At 66.7% G+C, this 20627-nt stretch overlaps 5 protein-coding genes across 5 annotated transcripts; 3 read left to right on the top strand and 2 right to left on the bottom strand.

Moving 5' to 3' along the window:
• Nucleotides 1-1036: 1036 nt before the first annotated feature.
• On the bottom strand, nucleotides 1037-2285 carry EMIHUDRAFT_222557 (hypothetical protein; the record flags this gene model as incomplete). The annotated part of the gene is made up of 3 exons (XM_005792853.1): nucleotides 1037-1246; nucleotides 1415-1489; nucleotides 1734-2285. The coding sequence occupies 3 exons, from the start codon at nucleotides 2283-2285 to the stop codon at nucleotides 1037-1039; spliced, it is 837 nt and encodes a 278-aa protein (XP_005792910.1).
• A 4021-nt stretch (nucleotides 2286-6306) lies between these two features.
• On the top strand, nucleotides 6307-7657 carry EMIHUDRAFT_454201 (hypothetical protein; the record flags this gene model as incomplete). Its single annotated transcript, XM_005792854.1, has 7 exons — nucleotides 6307-6448; nucleotides 6521-6629; nucleotides 6706-6953; nucleotides 7217-7276; nucleotides 7364-7432; nucleotides 7511-7558; nucleotides 7631-7657. Exons 1-7 carry the CDS (start codon nucleotides 6314-6316, stop codon nucleotides 7655-7657), a joined length of 696 nt encoding a protein of 231 aa, XP_005792911.1. The 5' UTR covers nucleotides 6307-6313.
• A 3131-nt stretch (nucleotides 7658-10788) lies between these two features.
• Nucleotides 10789-11742, top strand: EMIHUDRAFT_108433 (hypothetical protein; the record flags this gene model as incomplete). The annotated part of the gene is made up of 1 exon (XM_005792855.1): nucleotides 10789-11742. One exon carries the CDS (start codon nucleotides 10789-10791, stop codon nucleotides 11740-11742), a length of 954 nt encoding a protein of 317 aa, XP_005792912.1.
• Nucleotides 11743-14017: 2275 nt separating this feature from the next.
• On the top strand, nucleotides 14018-17813 carry EMIHUDRAFT_439600 (hypothetical protein). The gene has a single exon (XM_005792856.1). The coding sequence runs from the start codon at nucleotides 14033-14035 to the stop codon at nucleotides 17438-17440; it is 3408 nt and encodes a 1135-aa protein (XP_005792913.1). The 5' UTR covers nucleotides 14018-14032; the 3' UTR covers nucleotides 17441-17813.
• On the bottom strand, nucleotides 17772-18782 carry EMIHUDRAFT_222563 (hypothetical protein; the record flags this gene model as incomplete). Its single annotated transcript, XM_005792857.1, has 4 exons — nucleotides 17772-17780; nucleotides 17845-18249; nucleotides 18330-18436; nucleotides 18512-18782. The coding sequence occupies 4 exons, from the start codon at nucleotides 18780-18782 to the stop codon at nucleotides 17772-17774; spliced, it is 792 nt and encodes a 263-aa protein (XP_005792914.1).
• Between the last annotated feature and the right edge of the window lie 1845 nt (nucleotides 18783-20627).

The raw sequence follows: 20627 nt of genomic DNA on the forward strand, positions 1-20627 counted from the left end.
CATCGCGGGGCGAGATGATCCGGAATATCATGACACGGACGGGCCTCAAGATGCACGTTGAGACGTCGGAGGAGGAGGCTCGGCGTCTGGAAGGGGGGAGGACGGTGACGAGGAGGTGGGACGGGTCGGTGGCGCAGCACGAGCGGCTGCTCGAGGTCTATGGAGGAGGGGCGGCGGCGGTGGAGGCCGAGACTGTGATGCGGGAGCTGTTGATGGCCACGCCGGACTACGCCCCGACGTCACTGCGCCGCTTGGGTGGTGACGGCTCCGACGAGGGCTCCGGCGCAGCGGCGTCGTCTACTTTCCACGCGCCCGCGGCTGGCGGAGGAGGGCGCGGCGGAGGCGGAGGAGGGCGCGGCGGCGACGGAGGAGGCGGTGGACGCGGTGGACGCGGTGGAAGAGGCGGCGGTGGCGGCGGCGGTGGACGCGGCGGCGCCGGCGATGCTTTTGAGGAACTCCAGGTGGCAATGCTCACTGGGCCGGCGGCGGCTTCCCCACCTGCGAGCGTCACGGTCGCCGGAGTGGACGCACTGCGCGCATACCACGACAAACTGGTCGCCCGCGCAGCCGAGGCTGCAGAGACGCTAACGGCTAAGCCAGGCACCACATAGGCGAGGATTGCAACCGTAGGTGCAGCGGGTCAAGGCTGTGCGCAAGCTCTGTCCCCAAAACGAGGCGCTCTATGTGAGTCTCGTCAACCAGATTAAGCTCGGGCGCGACCCTGCGCGGCACAAGGCGGAAACGCTCGCACATTTCCTCGACCTCTGCGGAGTGACGCTGACGGGGTAGGAGCTCACGGAGTAAGAAACGGAGTAGGATGTGATTCCGTCACGCTCCTGCTCTAGCTGTCTAGTGAGTTTCACGCTGTGTGTAGAGTGCCGGCTGTGGACTGGCACAGCTGAGTCGTGTTGACTGTTGTCGTCAGTGGAGAGTCGCACGATCTACGGCTTTATCAGCGAGATCCCCCCGAGATAATTTTCCGCCGAGATTCCCCCGAGAAGTGCTGGGCTCCGTTCAGCAATTCAGCAACGTACTTTCAAACGATCTGTCTCACGCACGATTTTGATGAGAGAGCAGCGCAAGTCAATCTTTCTCCTCTCTCCTCGTCGAGCCACACCACTCCGTGCTCGCGCCTGCCCTCGAAGCAGTCCCGTCCATGCAGCGCCTGGTACGAGTCCAGCAGCACGACCTCGCCCGTCGCCATCGGCACCCGCACCACGTGCCTCCCCACCGCCTCGTCGACAGCCTCGAGCAGCGCCGGCTCGAGGGGAGAAAGGTCGCCGTAAAAGACGTCCACGCCCTCGAAGGTGCCGCCCGCCGCGCCGCCGCCCGCCCGCCGCCGCTGCAGGTACGCCGACTGCGAGTGCAGGCTGCTGAAGAAGGTTGGCGCGCCGCTGGCCGGGTGTCGGTTGACAGGCGCCTTCGGCTGCTCGAGGATCTGCAGCGTCCGCTCGTCGGCGGAGAAGGCGACTGCCAGATCGAGCGGCACCTGTTCACAGCTAGAGGTGTGAAGAGACGCTGTTCACAGCTAGGCGACTCGAAGTGATGAAGAGGAGGATAAAACACTAACTGCTGATAATGTCAATAGAGATGATAGAATAGTAGTAATACTGATCGAGCGCCTTGGCCGAGAGGATAGCGCCCACGACGCGCAGCGCCGCTCCGCGCAGCGCCGCGAGGAGGGAGGGCGGCAGCGGCAAGTCCGCGAGCCATCCGAAGGGGATCGACGCCACCCGCACTGAGAGCAGCCTCTCTCGCAGGGTGGCCAGCACTCCGGCAGGCAGGGTGGCCAGCACCGCCCGCCCGTCCGCGAGCAGAAAGTCGCCTCCACCGAGCTTCGCGGGCTGGAAGCACGCAAAGGCGGCGAAGGGAGCCGCCAGCTTGTACGTCACGTCGTTGTGCAGCCCTATGAAGGTCTTGGAGAGGGACTCGGCGTTGACCGCCTCGTACACTCCGTCCGGCGCGGAGAGGAGGGAGCGGACGCCGACGCTCGCCAAAGGGTCGGCGCAGGGAACCAGAGGCAGCGCGCTACAAAAGTCGCGCAAGCCTGCCGAGGTGGCAGGGAGGCGGAAGCCCTTGAAGTGAAGCGCGCCGTGCTCGCCGAGCTCATCCATGAGCCACTCCCGGTTCCGCTCGAGCCACTCGCGCTCAGCAGTCGGCGACAGCGAAGGAGGCGCGGTGACGACAGCGAGGAAGTCGCGTGGAGCCGCGGGCGTCAGCTCGCCGAGCGCGTCCCACCGGGTGGGAGGGCAGGGAAGCAGGCCGAGGAGCGGTGCGAGGAGCATCCGCGGCCGAGCCTGGCGAGGTACTTCCAGCCTGCTGTGGGAACAGCTGACGCAGTCTCGCCGGCCGAGGCTCGCCCCAGCACTCGGGTTGACTCGGCCAGACAATGTGCTGTGAATGGTTGCCGTGAATTTTCTTCTTGAGCACTTGAGCACTGGATAGGGTCGATTCCGCATGGTACGGGACCCCTCGATCGTCTCGCCCTCCCTCACTGGTGTGTTCATTGGGGGGGGGGGGGGTCATAACAAACACGCGACACAAAAACGGTCCGCCGTAATAAAGAAATAGACCGGCCAGAGAGCGAGTCGTTTGTGTGTCCGTTGGTATGTAGTACACGTTTATTGCGGGCTCGCCCGTACGACAAGAGCATCTCCGTCAGCTCCCTCTCTTGTCCGAAGAGCGACATTGTTAGCGTTGGCATGCAGCTCTCCATCATATGCGCGCGTGAGGATTGCATCGACATAAAGCGTTCCTAGCAGAGGCCGGTGGGCGCACCCGCGTAGAAGGGGGGGGGGGGGCGCACAACGCGCAAAATAACAGGGAGCGAGCGAACACCAACATCACGCACACCAAGCCAAGCCTCCTCGTATGCGACGGAACAGGTCTGCCCGGTGGTCCATACGTGTGTTGTTCGCAAGATGATGCCATTGATGCTGTCCGACTGTTCCACGGTGGATGTGCTTGACGTAGGTGCCGTTCAAGTTGAACCCATGCACCTTATGAACTGCGCGCCGATTCTCGGTTGACAATGTCGGAAAGCGACCGTGCCTCGTTCGCCGCTTATGATGTAGAGTTTGTTGTAGAGATTTCACGTTGTAGAACGCCTCTACATCGCTCTACAGGCGACTCACATCGTCACGCGGCGGATGTAGAGCTCTACAGCTCTACAGCGCTCCAGAGCGCTCTACATCTCTACATACAGCTCTACAGCGCTCTACACTCTACATCCTCTACACCCTCCCTCAGAACCCAAGGTGATAGAGGGGAAAAAGATCGATTGCGCTCTTGCCGATCCGCACCTACCTAGGCTCTTGGGTGGCGCGCCCCCCCCAGCTCTTCACAACGAACCTGGCCCCAGGGCTGGTACCCTACATCGACGGAGATCAAACCGCCGGGTCCCGGTGCTCTGAGGTCGGGGCGGCAGGCGGACCTCTCTGTCGGAAGCGACGCAGACCGACCCCTCCTCCCACAGTTGGCCAGCTCCTGACCCATGCCGGTCAGGACCTCGACGGCTGTGGCCGTCGCCGCCGCCGCCGCCGCCGCCGCCGTTATCCTCCTCCTCGGGCGGCGACGGCGCCTGCAACCACGCATCGCCTACATCAACACCGAGGATGCTGACAAGTGGAATGATCAGCTACGAATATTCGCCGGCGCGCTGCGCCTCCCGCCTGCGGCCTTTCAAAGGTTCGACGCGTACAAGGGCGAGTTCCCGACCCGCGCGGAGCTCGAGTCGGGCAAGTACAATGGCGTGCTGATTACGGGCAGCCACTATTCCGCGGTCGACCCGCAGCAGCAGCACTGGCTCGAGGGCCTCTTCGAGTGCATCCGAGCGTGCGCTGCGCTGCCGCGGGTGCGCCTGGTCGGCTGCTGCTTTGGCTGCCAGGCCGTCGCGGTCGCCCTCGGGGGCGAGGTCGGCTCCAACCCGGACGGCAGCTTCACCTTTGGCGCAGAGACGATCGACGTCGACGCGGCTGCCCTCGCCGGCCTGTTCCCGCCGCAGGAGCGTGCGAGCGTGGAGGCGCTCCTGTCGCCGCTGCCGCCAGCGGGCGGCGCTGGCGAGGGCGGCCCGGCCTCCCTCCGGCTGCTGCAGAGCCACGGCGAGCAGGTGCTGCGCATGCCGGCGGGCTCGCTCCTGCTCGGCTGCTCGCCGACCGCGCGGCACGAGCTCTTCGTCTGCGGCCGCCACCGCAATGCGCTCTGCTGCCAGGCGCACCCGGAGTTCGACGTGGCGCTCCTCCGCGAGCGCATCGAGCCGGCGCTGCGCGACAAGGGGCGGATGACGCCGCTCGAGCTGCAGGCGAGCGCAGCGGGCATGGCGGCCGGCGGAGCGGAGGCGCTCCGCTCGGAGGTGGGGCGCGAGCTGTACAGGAGGTGGCTGACGGGACGGCACAGCTGAGGAGTGCGGCCCGGACGCGTGCTCCGTCAAAGCGCTGCGCACCGTCTGCCCGACGGAGGCGCTGCCTGCGCGTCCGACGCCGGTGGGCGACGAGTTCTTTTGCATCGCCGAGTCGATGGCGCCGCTCGCAGAGGCGCTCGCGGAGGTCAAGGCGGCGACAGCGCAGGCGCAGGGCGACGGCGGGCACCATCTGCGCGGGTCGAGCTCGAGCGCGGCGACAGTCTGACGTGACTCCTTTCCGGCTGGAGGGGTATGGGCTTCCGGCGCTCGCGGCGCCGGGCCGCTGGTGCCAGACCGCCATCATCCCGCGGGCGAACGTGTACGGCGAGACCGACAGGGCGCGGCGGGATATTGCGCTTGTGCTGGCGATCGCTCTCACGGGCATCGTCCTCAGGGTGCTGCTGCTGCTCGGCGCGCTGTGGTTCGTCCGCTTTGCGCACAAGTCGCTCTGCCGCGAGCGGCGGCAGCTCGACGAGAAGCGTGTGCGCGCCGAGGTCGACTCGATGCACGAGATGGGTCGTCCCTGCCGAGCTGTTTGCCTCCTTCTCCTTGTTGCCGATGCACGAGACGCTGCGGGACGGCACGGCTGCCACCCGCTCTTCACAGTCAACACGCTCGCATAGCTGCGCGAGCTGAAGGGCAGCCGCCGCCACTGCCTCTTCCGCCACCGCCTTTTCCTCCACCGTCGCCTCCGCCGCCGCCTCTACGGCGCTCTCCAACGCCTCTGCCAGTCCCTCGCGACCCCATCTCTCATTGGAGCAGGGGCGGGGGCGACGCCGGCAGCAGTGGCCACCACAGCGGTGACCCCAGCATTCATGGGTGACGACAATTCATTGGACGAGTGTTTGCGAGCAGAAGCGCGTGTGCTGAATCTAGATCGCACGCCGTGGCATATGACTTGCGTCTGAACCACAGCGTGTCCCGACTCGACCGCCGGCGTCCCGGTCCGGGGGTGTTTCTCTTCTTATCCGTTACCATGTAGAGCAAGGCCGAGGGCGGGCCCTTTCGGGCTCGGGCCGCCCTCTCGCCCGCACCTCTGCGGGGCTTGCACGTGGCAGCGGCGGCTCAAGATCCCAGCGATCTCGAGTTCTTCACGCTATCCACTGCGCCGCGGCTTCGCCGCGCCCATCCAAGCCCAGGGCTTGGTTTGCTGATACCCGCATCTCGCTCTGCGCATCTCTGAGGCTACCCGCCGGGTAACCCGAAAACCCGCGCGCCGACTGCTACGCGCGCGGCGAGAGGCGCACCCCATCGGGGACAGGATTGAGGCCCCTGTACAAGCTCGGCAACGTTGCCGTCGTTGCCCTCCCGAGCCCTCAACACGATGCCGCACATTGCGCAACCCGTTCTGCGCACATGCCGCAGGGAGGAGTTTTCACTCTGCCGTCCGAGTTTCTCCTTCCTGCAGGGCGAGAGACATCAGCCTCTCTACTTCCAGGAGAACATCTACGCCACACGCTATCCCGACGGTCCACAACCCACACTCTCGCTGCAGTCGATCCAGCCCTCGCACTCCCCACTGGAGATCTAGCCGAGGCCCCGGCGGACAGGATTGGAGCCCCTCCGCCTGTGCTGCGTCTGTGGTGATATGTGGGGGACACTTTCTCCTCCCTATTCATGTCAGTCACTCGACTGCGTCGAGGGGGGGGGACGTCTGAACCACAGCGTGTCCCGACTCGACCGCCGGCGTCCCGGTCCGGGGGTGTTTCTCTTCTTATCCGTTACCATGTAGAGCAAGGCCGAGGGCGGGCCCTTTCGGGCTCGGGCCGCCCTCTCGCCCGCACCTCTGCGGGGCTTGCACGACTTGGGTAGGCGTGCGACCGCAGCGCGCCCGCCGTAAGCTCGACGGGGCGCGCGCAGGTCATGCAAAATAAATTGAGTTTTATTCCGCGGTGCACACTGAAAGCAGCGACAATGGCTTGCGAAGACAGCCCTGCTGCGCCGATCTTCACCTCGACGCCGCTCGAAGGCCCGAGCTCCGGACGCCAAACGGGCCGGAAGGAGCCGAGGCTGGGTGGTCCGGATGAGGATTCGATCCCGTACGAGCGGGTTCTGAGCTGTACTGTGGGGTCAACGGCGTCGTTTGGGCGTCAGGTGCGCGCGCCCGCCGTTTGCCCGCAGAACTCCGTGGAATCGCCCCGTACCCCGCCGCACTCGCGTCGTATCGTGAGCTGTGCCTGTGCTGGCCCGGTAGGCCGCGCGCCGACCGTGGCCAAAGAGCTGGCAGAGAGTGCTGCCCTGTCCTCTCTGGCCTCATACATCGCCGCCCGCTGCACGGCTCAGCTTCTGACCCGCCAGGCGCTCAGGCGTGCGGAGGCGATCTTCTTCGGCTTGGACCAAGCGTACCAGCCCTCCGGGGCTGCCGCGGGTCGCCCAAATGGTCACCTTCCAGCTGATGGAGTGTGCAGATGATGCCATTAAGGCGCTCTTCGCCGCCGACGGAGCCGGCCTGAAGGGAAAGGTGTCCAAAAAGAAGGCGCTCGCGCAGCTCCTGTGCGACATGGTCGGCGCGCCGATGCTGTCGCCGGACGAGGCCGAGTCTGCGGGCGCGCGCGTCGCCACACGGCTCGTCAACATGGGCAAGGAGGATGCGGCGGCCGCGAAGGCGGAGGCGCGGGCGGCGCGCGGCAGCGACGACGCTGCGGTGGCGGCGGTACTGGCGCGTCGTCCGCATGCTGGAGCGGCGCGGCGCCGTCTACTCGGGCTTCCTGCCAGAGATGAGCACGCCTCCGCCGCCGCCTCCCGCCCCTCCTTCCTCCCCGCACCCCGCCACCCGGCTCGCCGCCCCGTCGCCGTCGCGAGTCAGCCCTCGGTCAGGTACTGCCAAAGGCGGCCACAAGCAGTACCATCGCTACCAGCGCCACCGTGCCGGCGCTGGTAAGCTCTGCGGCCCGTGTAGCGGCCCCGTAGCCCGTCGCCCGGGCACATGGCGCCCTCACACCGCTCCTCGCCCCCGTCTCGCAGGCCAAAATCGTCGACATCGTGTCGGCACTCTCTACGGCGCGCCTGGGCTCACAGAGGCCGGCCTGGGTGGTGCAGGGTGGCTGGGCTGCCCCCCTCGCGCGGTGTGCCAAGCCTCGGGGGTCGGGGAGACCATCTCGGGTCGCCGAGGGGGCGGGTCGGACGCCCGATCCGGCTGCTGGCCGGAGGACGTCGCCGGTTCCGCGATTTTGGGCGCCCCAGTCGCCTCCAGCCGGGCCGAGCGGCGCCAGCTGGTAGCTGGGGCCGCAGGGCGGTCGGGCCGACACCGTGTGCTAGTCGGGGTGGGTTGTCTAGGGGTGTAAAGGTCGGTAGAGTGTCCGTTTGTGGCCTCCGGACGGGCTCTGGTCGGGAGCCCGCCGGGCCGGCTGAGGCTGTGTGTCCGTCCACTGTGGACCCAGTGATGGCCTAGGAGCCCTGCACGGACGGTGTTTATGCTATATAACACCTAGGGACCGCGTGGGGTGGGCGGCGAGCCGCGCATCGGCCGACAATGTGCCGGTGTACGCGTTTCGGTCACACTCAGGGGGCCCGTTTTGCATGACCTGCGTGTCAGCTAGAAGTTTGCCAGTAGAGCTATGAATCCTGGTCTGTTCGAAGAGGTAAGGGTAAGGGTAAGGTAAACTTCTCCACACACACGAGGTGGTGGGGCAAGGGGGGGCAACCCTCGCGTCTCCACGTCTAACGACAGGAGCCCCACGGCATTTAAAGTGCAAGGCCCGGTGTAGAGCTGTCAAACGTTAACTTTGGGCCTAACAGTTGCACTATTGTTGGCTGAAATCCTTAACGTTGTTCAAGTGTTCATCCCAGCCCATGCTGTTACTGTTTGTTACTGTTGTTACTGTTGTTCAGCGGTCAGCAAGCAGAAAATGCCAAAAAACCCGGGTAAAACCCGAAAATACCTGGGTTTTCCCGGGTATTTTCGGGTATTACCCGCACTGGACGCTGGAGATCGTCGTGGGTCACTGCCAGGCCTTCCTTATTGTTGTTCAGCCGGCCTAACGTTAGCTACTGTTGTTGGGGAGCCCAACTGTTGTTCTGTTGTTACTGTTAACACTAGCAACACTGTTCAGCTCTTAACGTTTGACAGCTCTAGCCCGGTGCGCGTGGGTGAGCGGTGTGTGTGTGTGTGTGTGTGTGTGTGTGTGTGTGTGTGTGTGTGTGTGTGTGTGTGTGTGTGTGTGTGTGTGTGTGTGTGTGTGTGTGTGTGTGTGTGTGTGTGTGTGTGTGTGTGTGTGTGTGTGTGTGTCACGTCACTGCATCCTCTGCCGGTTCCTCCCGTCGCCTCTTCTTTGTTCGAATGTTTTTCAATCCATCCTTCACGAAGCCCTCCCATGTAGCTAGCGTTCTTTGCGAATGTCTCGAGATGGCCAGTGTTCGAAGACGAGCCCCGCGCCACGGGTGCCAGCCGTGCCTCCGCGGGAGTCGCCCTTCGAGCCGCGTCCCGTCGGCACCGTCCCTGAGTGCGTCTCGCCCCTCTGCGGACACACACTCGACGAGGACAGTCCAGCCGACGGGAACGAGTCGCGGCTCGCGCGCCGGCGATAGATTTAGTTGCGGCGAGGTGTGTGTGTGTACGAAGCGCCGATGGCACGACCACCGCTCTGCATCAAAGACCGGGCAAGTAGGTGCCTGTTCATGTTCCGCGAGGAAGAGGAGGTCTCCCCCCCTCCCCCGGCCTGAGCAGCTACGGGTGGAAGGCAGCCCCTTCGAGTCGAGGAGGGTGGACGGCGCCACCATTGCCGAGCTCCAATGGCTAGAGACCTGGGCGTCTGCTGATGGTCACGCCGCCCCGCTCGTTCAGTGTCGCCCGCCGCCGCGCCGCGCCGCCGCCCGATGATTAATGATTAATTATTATCATCCGATGATTAATAATTAATAAATAAGTACCACACCACCCAGCTCCACTGTACTGCCGGTCTGCTGCTGCCCCCGAGTGTATACCGCCGCCTTAATAAGGGTTCGCGCCGTTAGCAACTGCCATGTCGGCTGGTTGTCGGCTGCGGCTCTCGCCCCACTGGAAGCGCGGTCTAGTGCCGCGGCGCCCAGCCCTCCTGTGGGCCCGCGGCGGCTCGCCGCCGCGGTTCTGCACAATGTGACCGGTCCGGATTCGTCCCGGCGTACCGCCGGTGCCGCTTCCTCGCCGATTTTTTGCTCAACCACTTAGTCGACAAACTTGTGCCAGAGCTCCTGCTGCTCGGCTGAGCGGCGGAGCCGGCCCCTCGCGGCCGAGGAGTGATGCGCCAGCACCGGGGCAACAACGCGGGACCGTCTCCGGGCCGTCTCGACACCCTGCGGCTCTTTGACTTCCACCTCGCAGCCCGCTGCGCGGCTCTTTGAGCGCGAGAGAGGTCGTCTACGAGGCGGCGGCGAGCGCAGGCGGCGCAGGCGGCGGCGGCGCGGCGGCGCGGCGGCGGATCGCGGCGCTGACAACGGCAGCAGGCTGCTGCTTGCTGCTGCAGCTGCTGCTGCTGCTGCTGCTGCTCCGCTTCTGCTGATTGTGGGTACGATTCCTCCGATCACCCCGCCCGCCCGCCCCGCCCCATCCGCCCGTCTCTCCCCGCTTGCCGGCCCGCCCGCCCGCCCGCCCGCCCGACCGACCGACCACCCATTCCCATCACCATCTCACATACCTTCATAAATAGGCGCTCGAGACCTCCTCTCGCTGCCTACTCGCTGCCTCGAGGGAGGGGGGGAAGAGGTCAGGCAGCAATAATTGCGCTTGGCGCGAGGCCCCTCCCCGACAGGCAAGTATTAGACCCACGAAATCCGAGACACCTCCCCCCCGCCCCGATCCCCCCACCCCCTTGCTCCCCTCCCCCCCTTGGGAGGGCCGAAGAGAGGCGCCCGTGGGGACCCCGCAATTCCCTTCCCCCCTCGGGAGGGGGCCGGACGAGGCGTACCCCGAGGGCCCTGCTCTTTCCTTCGCATAGCGGCCACTCTTCGGATCGCTGGTCGAGCGACCCGGGCGGGGGATGCCCCGCGCGCCTGACCCAGGCGCGAGATACGAACCTGCGAGGCGTGGCCGCTCATGCGGCCCGATGGGGAGGAGTGGGGCGGACTACGGGGATCGGCTTCTTACACAGCCCTTCCCTGCAGCGAGCCCCCTCTAACCCACCCGCGCTAGGTCTCGGGGGACGCAGGGGTCACACCCGACGACCTCGGGAACTAGCCGGGGGCGGGGCAGTCGGAGAAGGGGCAACTCCGTGCACTGGACGGTCGGCCGCCAGAAAACACGCCTGCGTGGATCGCGTCACACCAATCCTCGCTACCCAACGCGGCCAAAGGATATCCACCTCAGAACCTCGAGATACCCCCCCTCGGAAAGCAAAGAAAACGTGGCTTGACAAACGCGAAGGCGCGGCCCGTGAGCCGCGCAGCAGTCCAGCTTAACTTCACGGAAGGCCCACATGCTGCCGCCATCGCTGCTTGCCGCCTCCGAAGACCTCGTCCGCATCCCTTACGGAGCGGGCAGCTCGTCGAGCGAGGTTGCGACTGTCGATGACGTGATTGCCGGCGCCGCGCTGCTGAGGCGGGAGGCGTGCGCTCGCGCGGCTGCGCTCCGGTCCGGCTCGGCTTCCGCCGACGAGTCTGAGCAGGAGGCTGAGGAGAGCGAGGATGAGCAGCAGCAGTGGCTCTCGCTGCGCGTTCGACGCCCGGCGGCGGCGGAGGTGGCGGGTAGCATTGGCGGGAAGCTGTGGGACGCCTCCCTTCTCATGTCGGCGTGGCTGCTGGAGAACCCGAGCTTGCTGCAGCCGGCGGGCTGCCGCACCCCGCGGGTTCTCGAGATCGGCGCCGGGCTCGGCCTGGTTGGGCTCGCAGTCGCGCGAGCACTGCCCGACGCCCGCATCACAATGTCCGACTACGACCCGGCTGTGCTGCGGAACCTGGGGGAGTCGATACGGCTCAACTTTGCCGGCGCCGCGCCCGCCGCGCCCGCCGCCGCGCTGGTCGATTTTCGCGACTTTTGCGAGGCGGACGTGGCCGCCTTGCCCCACCTCCCGCCCGCCAGCCCGCTCTGCCGCTACGAGGGCCTGCTCGGAAGCTTCGACGTCGTCATCGGCTCCGACATCGTCTACGACCACTCGCACGCGCGGATCGCGGCGCTGCTGCGCGCCATGCTCCGCCCCGCGGCGAACGGATCCGCCGACTCCCACCCGTGCGCTCTCTTTGTCCTCCCGGACGGGCGGCCGCGGCAGGCCGACTTTGTCGCCAGCCTCGGCGCCGCCGGCCTCAGGTGCCGGATCGAGCGAGTCGGGAGAGACTGTCTGATGTGCCGCCGGATTGCGCGCGAGCACGAGGGGTGGGGGGCGGACGCGTCGTTCTCCATCTACAAGGTGCACCGCGCAGCTCAACAGTCCTAGCCGAGCGCACACGATATAGCTCCGGCGCAGGGGGGTGCGAGGAGCTGCGTGAGCGTGCGAGGCTGTGAGCTTGAGGCCGTAAATAAATAAATAAAAACGAAACCCTCTCTGAGATGGGTAAAAAGCTCTTGAGGCCGTGGAGCGGAGGGAATCTCGCCGCATTCTTACACACATTAATCATTATTCACATATACAGCAGAGGATAGAAATCAGTCACGCGCGCGCCATCTCGGTTTACCGAACCCTGAGGGAGGGTGTAGAGGATGTAGAGTGTAGAGCGCTGTAGAGCTGTAGAGATGTAGAGCGCTCTGGAGCGCTGTAGAGCTGTAGAGCTCTACATCGGCTGCGTGACGAACTGCCTCCGTTGTAGAGCGATGTAGAGCGCGATTTTGTTGTAGAGTTTGTTGTAGAGGCTCTACAGCCAAACCGCCGGGAGGCTGGTTGCAGGGTCAGGGCGGGGTGGCCATGTCCCTAGTGCCTTTTTGAGCCTGCCGCGGCGAGCGGCCGGGGGGGCGGGGGCAGAGCCCCCGCGAAGCGATTTTTGACGAATTTGAGCCATTTTGGGTCATTTTCTAAGAGGATTTTGACACTTTGAGGAGAGCGGAAGTCAGTAACATCGCACGCAGTTCACGCCCTGGTACATAGTTCAACAACATTTAACCCGTACACATCAAGTACTGTACTCATGCGCAACATATATCAAGACACGCTCACCAGCAGCGCCCTCGGATAGCATCGTCTATCGCGGGCTCCATCGCGTACTCTTTGGGTGGCGGCGGCGGCGGTGGCAACGCCCCTGGTAGCGCCGTCACCTTAGCCTTTGGTGCCCTCTTTGAGCGGCGCAGTTCTGATTGCAGCGGTGGGAGCTCACCCGTAGGGGTCATCGTAAAGTTGACGCCACGCAGCTCCGTCGCGTTGATGATGAAGCTGTCCCGGCCGTCGGGTGGTGCCCACTCCTCAAAGGTGTCCGCGTCCTTGCCCCTCGGCAGCTTCTGTTTCGGCCGAGCCGGCATGCCGGAGAGCCGCACCCGCCGCAGTTTCCACCATATGCCCTCCTCGTGCCGCCACTGCTCTACCGTCCCGTACTTGGCGTACGGCCGCGTACGCCACTCGGGCTCCTTGGGCGCTGGCGTCGGCTGCGCCTCGACCTTCTGCTGCTTGCGGTGGCGCGCGAGCGCCTGCTTGGCCTCCTCGTGCGCGAGCCACGCCGCCTCCCGCGCCGCCAACGGCTCGCGCACCGCCTCGGCATACGCGAGCGAGGCCTGCTCCTCGGCTCGCGTGGCGGCTTGCTCGGCGCTCACGGCGCGCACCTCGGCGGCGCGCAGCGCTGCCTGCAGCTGCTGCGTCGCGCCGAGCATCGTGAAGGCATTCTTCGGCAGCTCTGTGGATGACGAGGCTTCGGCAGCGCGCCGCTCCTTCATTCGCTGCTCGGCGGCGTCGACGACGGCATCACCGAGCTCGACGCGCACGCGCCGCTTGGCCTCGAGGGCGCAAGCAAGCTTGTTTGGCCGGTCGCCGCTGCACGGAATGCGCCTCCTGGCCTTGCTGCCGCCGGACTGAGCCACGTAGTACGTGACGGTCATGTTGTTCAAAATGGGGCCGTCATGCTGTCGATGGCGTTGGAGACGCCCTCTACATCGTTGAGAAGGGCAAGCTGCTCCACAAGGGTCGTCTCGTTGGGCTCCATAGTGACCCCACGTGGATCGCGTTCGAGCGAAACGGTGCAATAATGTGATCACAGCTCAGCGGCGGTGTGCGACCAGGGCCAGTGGTAGACTTTCGACGCGGTGAGGCTGCTCTCTGAGCAATGACACTAGCAAGAGCATCATGTGTGTCATCGGAGTCACTTGTATTACGATACCACCACGCCGCCACGCTCGCAAGGGCCGCCTAAGCGCCTAAGCACCCTAAGCAGTAAGCACCCCCCCGCTTAGGCCGCTTAGGCGCTTAGGCGAGTGACGGCCGGCTGCCCGGGGCCTGGCGTGCCTCCGCCGTGGGCTGAGCGCCCGGGAGAGCCACTCTGCAAGTGGTGTGCGAGCGTGTAGCCTTTAGCGTGCAGTCGGCCCCAAACTGTCACTCCCCTTTCTCCCGGCCGGGGTGGGGCGCGCGCGGGGGCGGCGGGTGTGCGGGATGTCTGTGGGCCCGAGAGCGATGTGTGTGTGTCCGCCTTGCGTTTGTTTTTCATAACATCGAAGGCCAAGCTCAAAAGAAAAGAAAAACTCGAAAAAAAACCAGCGGAAGTGCCCTCCGGAGGGAGACGCCTTGCCGTGTCCTTCGCAGAGCTTGCAAGATGCCCACCGACTCTGACCTTCTCGACACGCCGGAAGCGCGTTCGCTCCTCTCTGCCGGCGTTCCTGCGGCCGAGGTCCTGGCCGGCCTCAAGCAGCAGACGGCGGAGGCGGCTCCGACTCTCCTCCGGCGACGCTCATCCAACCTCGGTGAGGCGCCGTTGCCGGCTGGCTGGGAGGAGCGTTTCGACCCTGCAACCGGCCGCAGGTACTACGTCGATTTCAACACCCAGAGCACCTCGTGGACGCGTCCAAATGAGGCCGCGTCGTCGGGCAAGAAGACTCCAAAGGAGATGTCGGCTGGGCTTGTACCGTCCGGCCGCAGCGGCAGCTTTAGAAGCAGCAACCGTGGATCAGCCCGGCAAGAAGCTCGAGGCGGCCTGGACCCCGACGCGGCAGCGGCACTCGCTGTCGCCGAGGCGGCCGAGGCTGCCGAGGCGGCGAGTCGCGGCCCGACTCCGACAAAGAAGGGCAAGGGCGCCGTACACAAGATGAACAAGGAGCTCCGCAAGCTCGGTGTCTTTGGTGCCGCGCAGGGGGGTGACAGCGGCAGCCGTGCCTCCCCTTCCCCCTCACCCTCTCCCTCCATCTCGCCACCGCCGCCCACCGGCTCGCCGGTCCGCAACTTCCCCTCGGCGGCCGCGGCCCTGGCCACCGACAAGTCGTCCCCGCAAGGCATGCTCGCGCTCCTGCGCAACGAGCGGACTCCGCCGGCGGAGCGCGAGGAGGTCGCGCAGGGGCTGCGCGCCTACTGTGCCACGGCGCCCGCCTCAGACCCAACCCCGCTGAGGCTGCTCGACGCGCTTGGGAGCTCGTCGCAGCCGCGGGTGCAGCAGCCGCTGTGCGACGCCCTCGCCTCGGCTGGGGAGGCGCATCACGCGCCCCTGCTCGAGTCTGGGGCCGTGCTCTACGCCGCGCCGCTGCTCTCATCGCCGATCGAGGGCGTCCAGCGCGCCGCCCTTCGCCTCCTCCTCGCGCTCTGCAGCGGCGACTGCGCGGCGCAGGTGGCCGGCGTGGGCGCCGCGCCCACGCTGCTCGGCTTGCTCTCATCAGCAGCGCCCGCCGAGAGCCGCTCTATCGCGCTCAGGCTCATCTCGGAGCTCCTCTCCTCTGCCCAAGGCGCCCGCGCGCTGCTCGCCGCTGGCGCCGCCGAGACGCTCTGTGTGGCCCTCATCCACGCCTCTGGCGTCGCAAAGGGGTGGGGCGGCGGCGACGCGGCTCGCGGCAAGGAGGAGGCGCGCCTGACCATCGACTGCCTCTGCTCGGTCAACTCGACCGACCCCGCGGCGGTGCAGCGCGCCGTGCGAAACACATCGGCGATGCCGTCCATCGTGGCGCTCACCGGCACCGACGACGAGCGCGCCCGCTCCAGCGCGATGATGCTGCTCTCGTCGCTCGCCCCGCAGAACGCGGGCGAGGTGGTCGCCTCCGGCGGCATCGCGATGCTGTGCGAGACGCTCAGCCGCGGCGCGACCGACCAGACGCTCCACACGCTTGCTCAGCTGTCGCAGTCGGCGGTGCACGCCGTGGCGATCGCGCAGCAGCCGGGCGCGCTCGCGACGCTCTGCAGCCTGGTGGGCCAGCCGCACGTCCGCGAGCTCGCCATCTCGGTCCTCTCCAACCTCTGCGCGCTCGGAGCGCTTCCCACCGACGCGCTCGCCGGGCCCGACGACCTCCACCGGCTCGTCGCGCCGCTGCTGCAGGGAGGGCTCCCGCCATCGCAGCGCGCCGGCCTCCTCTCCCTCCTGTCACGCGCCGCTCTGGAGGGGCCTGGCCGCCAGGCACTCGCCGCAGTCGGAGCGCCGCCGCTGCTCGTGGCGGCCGCCGACAGCGGCGACGCCAACGAGGCGGTGCACGGGCTGCAGGCGCTCGCCCATCTGGCGGCCGACGAGCGGTTCCGCTCACAGCTGTCTGGCTGGGGAGCACTGCGGCCGCTCTGCCACTCGCTCGACCCTGCCCGCGCGTTGGACCCGCGGGCGCGCGCCGTCGCCCTCTCCGCCGTCGCGAACGTCTCCTTTGTGGAGCCGGCGGCTCTGCTGGAGGCGGGCGCGGCGCCAAGGCTCTGCGCTCTCCTCGGCGAGAGCGAGCCGCACCTCCTCCGCATGGCGCTCACGGCCATCGTCAACCTCTCGGCCGACCCCGCCGCTGTGCCGCACCACTGCATCGCCGACATGCTCGCCGCTGGCGCTCCCGCCGCCGCGGTCCGCCTCCTCGACTATTTCGACCTCGAGATCCGCACCGCCGCGGCGGGCGCCGTCGCAGCCCTGGCGAGGCTGCCCCTGTTTGCCGAGGGCCTCGCGGCAGCCGGCGGCGGCGCCAGCCTCGCCCGGCTCCTCGGGCAGACCGCCCTGGCCGACGAGCCTCGCGTCCACGCCATCGCGAGCGCGATGACGCCGCTCCTCGTCGACGAGGCGTCGCGCGGCGCGGCTCGGGCGGCCGGCGGCGTCGCGGCGCTGAGCGGCGCCCTCCAGGCGATCGGCAGCTCGGACACGCGCCTGGCTCTCTTGGTGGCGCTCGACGCCCTCGTCGGCGGTGACTGGGGTCTCGCTTACACCGAGGCTGGCTGGGCACCGCTGATCGGCGCGCTGTCACAGTCGTCCAAGGCGATCGTCCTCGCCGCCGCGCGCGCCGCCGCCGCCACGCTAGAGACTCCTGGCGGTCGCGACTCGCTTGCGAACGGACGCGATTTGCTCCTGGTTTGCGCGACGCTCTGGGCGCTCTCGCGCGAGCACGCCAGCCTCGCTGCGGGCGCCTCAGCCGCCCACGTCGCCCTCCTCCGCCGCCCGGCCGGCTTGGAGGCCGATGGGGAGGGCGGCCTCCTCGCGCCCGCCCTCGCGCTGCTCGTCGAGGTGGCGGACGAGCCGCGCTTCGCAGGCCGCCTCGCCGCCGCCGGAGCGCTGCCGGCGCTGTTGCCGCTCCTCCAAGGCGAGCACGAGCACGCGCTGGTCGTGGCGCGCAGCCTCTCGCCCCTCCTCAAGGACGACGCCGCGCGCGAGGCGGCTTGCACCACGGCCAACGTCCGCGCCGTCGCCGCGGCGCTCCTCGCCGCCGAGCGGGAGGAGGCGCGCCTCGCTCTCTCGCTCGCCCTCGTTGAGCTTGTCGATGGCGACTTTGGCCGAGTGCACGCCGCGGGCGGCTGGCCGGCTGTCGTCGCCGCCCTCGCCGCCGCCGCGAGCACGGCGTCGCCTCAAATGGCAAGCCTCGCCTCGGGCGCCTTCGAGCCGCTGGTGTCGTTCCTGCCGGCCGAGGCGTCCGCACTCTCCAAGGCACCCACGCAGCCAGCGTCGCCCTCGGCTCTGGTCGACGCGCTCGCGCTCCACGAGGCGGCGACGGCGCAGCTGCTGCCAGAGCCGCTCAAGCCGGTGGCGCGCGAGAGCCCAGGCGGCATGATGGCCGCCGACCTCGACTAGGCCTCCTCACCACCTCCTCCACCTGGCAGCTAGAGCTACCCCCTGCTGGCCAAGGCGACGCGCGTGCGGCGCTCCGTTTGTGCACTATGTTCAGTATGCGCGCGCATGCGCCTCACATTGCGGTGCACACTGCACTCCTTCTCCTGTCCCGCCCCTCGAAGGTGATCTGCCCTCTCATCTTTCATGACACACACGAGTCACAGCTCACGCCCCCCAGGCCCAGCCCCCCACACGGCGCCATATACGATATATAGAGCTCACACCCCTCTAGCTGCATGCGCTCTGGAGACGAGCTCGTGCAGCTGCCAGCTCTGGTCACTGTGATCATTTTTTATTTTGCCTAAAATGAAAACACGCAACACACCTTAGTAATACGCTCACACCCTTTCAAGTGTGAACGGCACCGGCGTGACGAGGTTCGTGATCGGGATTTTGCCCGGAGTTGTCTTTGTCGGGAGGGCGAGGATGCGCTCGAGCGCTGCTATGTCCTCGGTGACGGCGTCGGCAAAGACCGTGTGCCCTCGCCCCCACTCTGGATGATCGGCGAGCGCGATGAAGAAGGCGGGCCCACTCCCACCGCCAGCCCACGCCGCCATGCCGCGCCGCACCACCGGGTTGTCCTCGCGCGGCACGCGAGGAGGCTCCGCCGCGCCTCGCGCCGAGAGCCCGCCCTGCACCAGCGCGTACGGCGGGCCCCACCGGCCGCCCTCGTACGTGTCTGGCCAGTCGGGGCTGCCCCAGTGCGGAGGGACCGCCTCGGCACGGTAAAAGGTGCACCCGTGGCAGTCGGCATGCTGATCGACCAGCGCCTGCAGGCGGGCGGCGGACGGGCGGTCACGACCGGCGCAAGCACTTGCAACGTTGCACAGCCGTTGACGTGTGCCTGGACCCACTCCTTGGCCTTTGGCGAACCGTCCCGCAGCCGCAGCCGCACGCTCCCCAGCCCGTCCGCGAGCCGGAGCAGCAAGTGCGCCTCCGAGGCAGGGACGGCGCGGCCTATACCGCGCAGAGAGCCTCACAGTCTCAGCCGGCGCTGCGCCCTGCAGGCGACGGCGCCGCTCGAGATCTCACTCGGAGTGGCGCCGGCCGGAGGCGGAGGCAGCCGCGTCCCCGACGTCCACCGGTCGGAGCGGCCTCGGACGAGGTCGACGTCGCTGAACGGGTCGGCGAGGGCCTTGAGCCAGCACTCTCCCGCCTGCGCCCCGCAAGCCGGTCCGGCGCAGTAGACCCAGACGGAGCAGCGGTCCTCTGCGAGGCAGGCGGTGCAGCAGGCCGCGGCGGAGGAGACCTTGTGATCGGCGCCCCAGCGGACCACGTCGCCGGACAGCTCGGTTCGCTCCATCACGTGGCAACGATCGGGAGGAGGCGGCAGCGGCGGAGGCGGCGGCGGTGGCGGAGGTGGAGGAGGTGACGGCAGTGGCGGTGGTGATGGCAATGGCGATTCATCGGCGGCGTCGGAGTCTCTCGACAAGACCTCGCCGACCTCGTCCACATCGCGGAGCCAGCGGCCAAACCGCTCGGGAGGACGAAGGTCCGGCTCGACCGGCTGCGGGCCCATGACGAGCATGAGGCCACCGCACGCCGCGAGGAGGGTGGCGAGGATGGACGTGGTCGGGCAGCGGCCGGATCGGGCGCGTCGGGCCGAGGTTGGGAGCATGGGGATCAGTGGACAGCACTGAGTTCAGGGTCGCGTGAGTCGCCGAGCCAGCGCGAGGGGATTTTTTTCTTTTAATCAGTTCCGGAACCATTGCCTGTCTGCTGTATGTCGTTAAAGGCCAAGGTGGGCCCTATTGAAATGACCCCGATTTTGAGGGGTGTCGGACAAGCTAAGCTCAAGCGCGCTGTCGCTGCCCGAGTTGTGGTCACGTCCCCGAAATCTTCGCCGGCCCCGCCAGCTTGACCGACTGGACCGCGGAGAGGCTGGGCTTGGCCGGCGGCGCGACGCGTGGCCTCTGCTGCGGCCATCTCGGACGCTCAAGCGGCGCCAGCCAGCGGCTCGGCCGCGCATCCTTCACACACGCCGCCACGACCAAGCTGAGCGGGCCCGGTGTCGAGTCATGGTGCGAGATGCATGTCAGGGGCGGCTGTGGCCACAGCAGGTCCACCAGACGGGCGTCAAAGCTTGCCGTCGGCGTGCTGTCGTGGCGAGAGCCGAGACCGCTGCAGAGGAGCCGAGTGCAGTGGCGAGCCAGAGGCTACCAGGGTCACCAGGTGGTAGCCCTTGCCCATTCTGAGCAGGGATGTGCTTTGATGGGGTTGTGCTTGAGCGTGTGTGAAGTGGGAGTGCGTGCCGGCGGTGTCTGTGGCTGAAACGGGCGTGTGTGAGGCTGCAGAGCCGTGGTATGAGCCAGAGTGAGCTTCATCACCCAAGATAAGTGCGGTTTGGGACGGCTCAGACTTGCTGCTGATGGGCCTGGGCCAGGAGAGCGACAGAGAAGGCGAGGTGGTGAGCTGGGAAGCCGCTTTGTCGGCACCTGGACGTGTCGCGATGAAGTGCCAAAAAGTACTATTTGCGGCTATTGCTCCAAACTTCGGGAGACAAGGCCTACATATTATGACTGAATCCATGAGCCTAGTGCATGAGGGCTGTGGGTCGGGACATTTCACAGTCGATGGCGCCGATAATGACCTCCGTAATGCCCTCGCAATCGGCTCGGATGGGGTCCACCGGGGACAATCTCGGAGCCCTCTCCGTGGCATCACGAGCCGGTGTGAGCTTGAAGACCCGAGGTAAGTGCGGTTTAGGACAGCTCAGACCTGATACTGATGGGCCTGGGCCAGGAGAGCGACAGAGAAGGCGAGGTGGTGAGCTGGGAAGCCGCTTTGTCGGCACCTGGACGTGTCGCGATGAAGTGCCAAAAAGTACTATTTGCGGCTATTGCTCCAAACTTCGGGAGACAAGGCCTACATATTATGACTGCATCCATGAGCCTAGTGCATGAGGGCTGTGGGTCGGGACATTTCACAGTCGATGGCGCCGACAATGACCTCCGTAATGCCCTCGCAATCGGCTCGGATGGGGTCCACCGGGGACAATCTCGGAGCCCTCTCCGTGGCATCACGAGCCGGTGTGAGCTTGAAGACCCGAGGTAAGTGCGGTTTGGGACAGCTCAGACCTGATACTGATGGGCCTGGGCCAGGAGAGCGACAGAGAAGGCGAGGTGGTGAGCTGAGAGGCGGAGAGTCG

The sequence above is a fragment of the Emiliania huxleyi genome (genome assembly GCF_000372725.1).
Source record: "Emiliania huxleyi CCMP1516 unplaced genomic scaffold EMIHUscaffold_104, whole genome shotgun sequence".
In the NCBI taxonomy this organism is placed as follows: Eukaryota; Haptophyta; order Isochrysidales; family Noelaerhabdaceae; genus Emiliania; species Emiliania huxleyi.

What these genes read in the sequence shown, in the direction of transcription:
- EMIHUDRAFT_439600 (XM_005792856.1), top strand. Translation starts at nt 14,033, where the DNA reads ATGCCCACCGACTCTGACCTTCTCGACACGCCGGAAGCGCGTTCGCTC.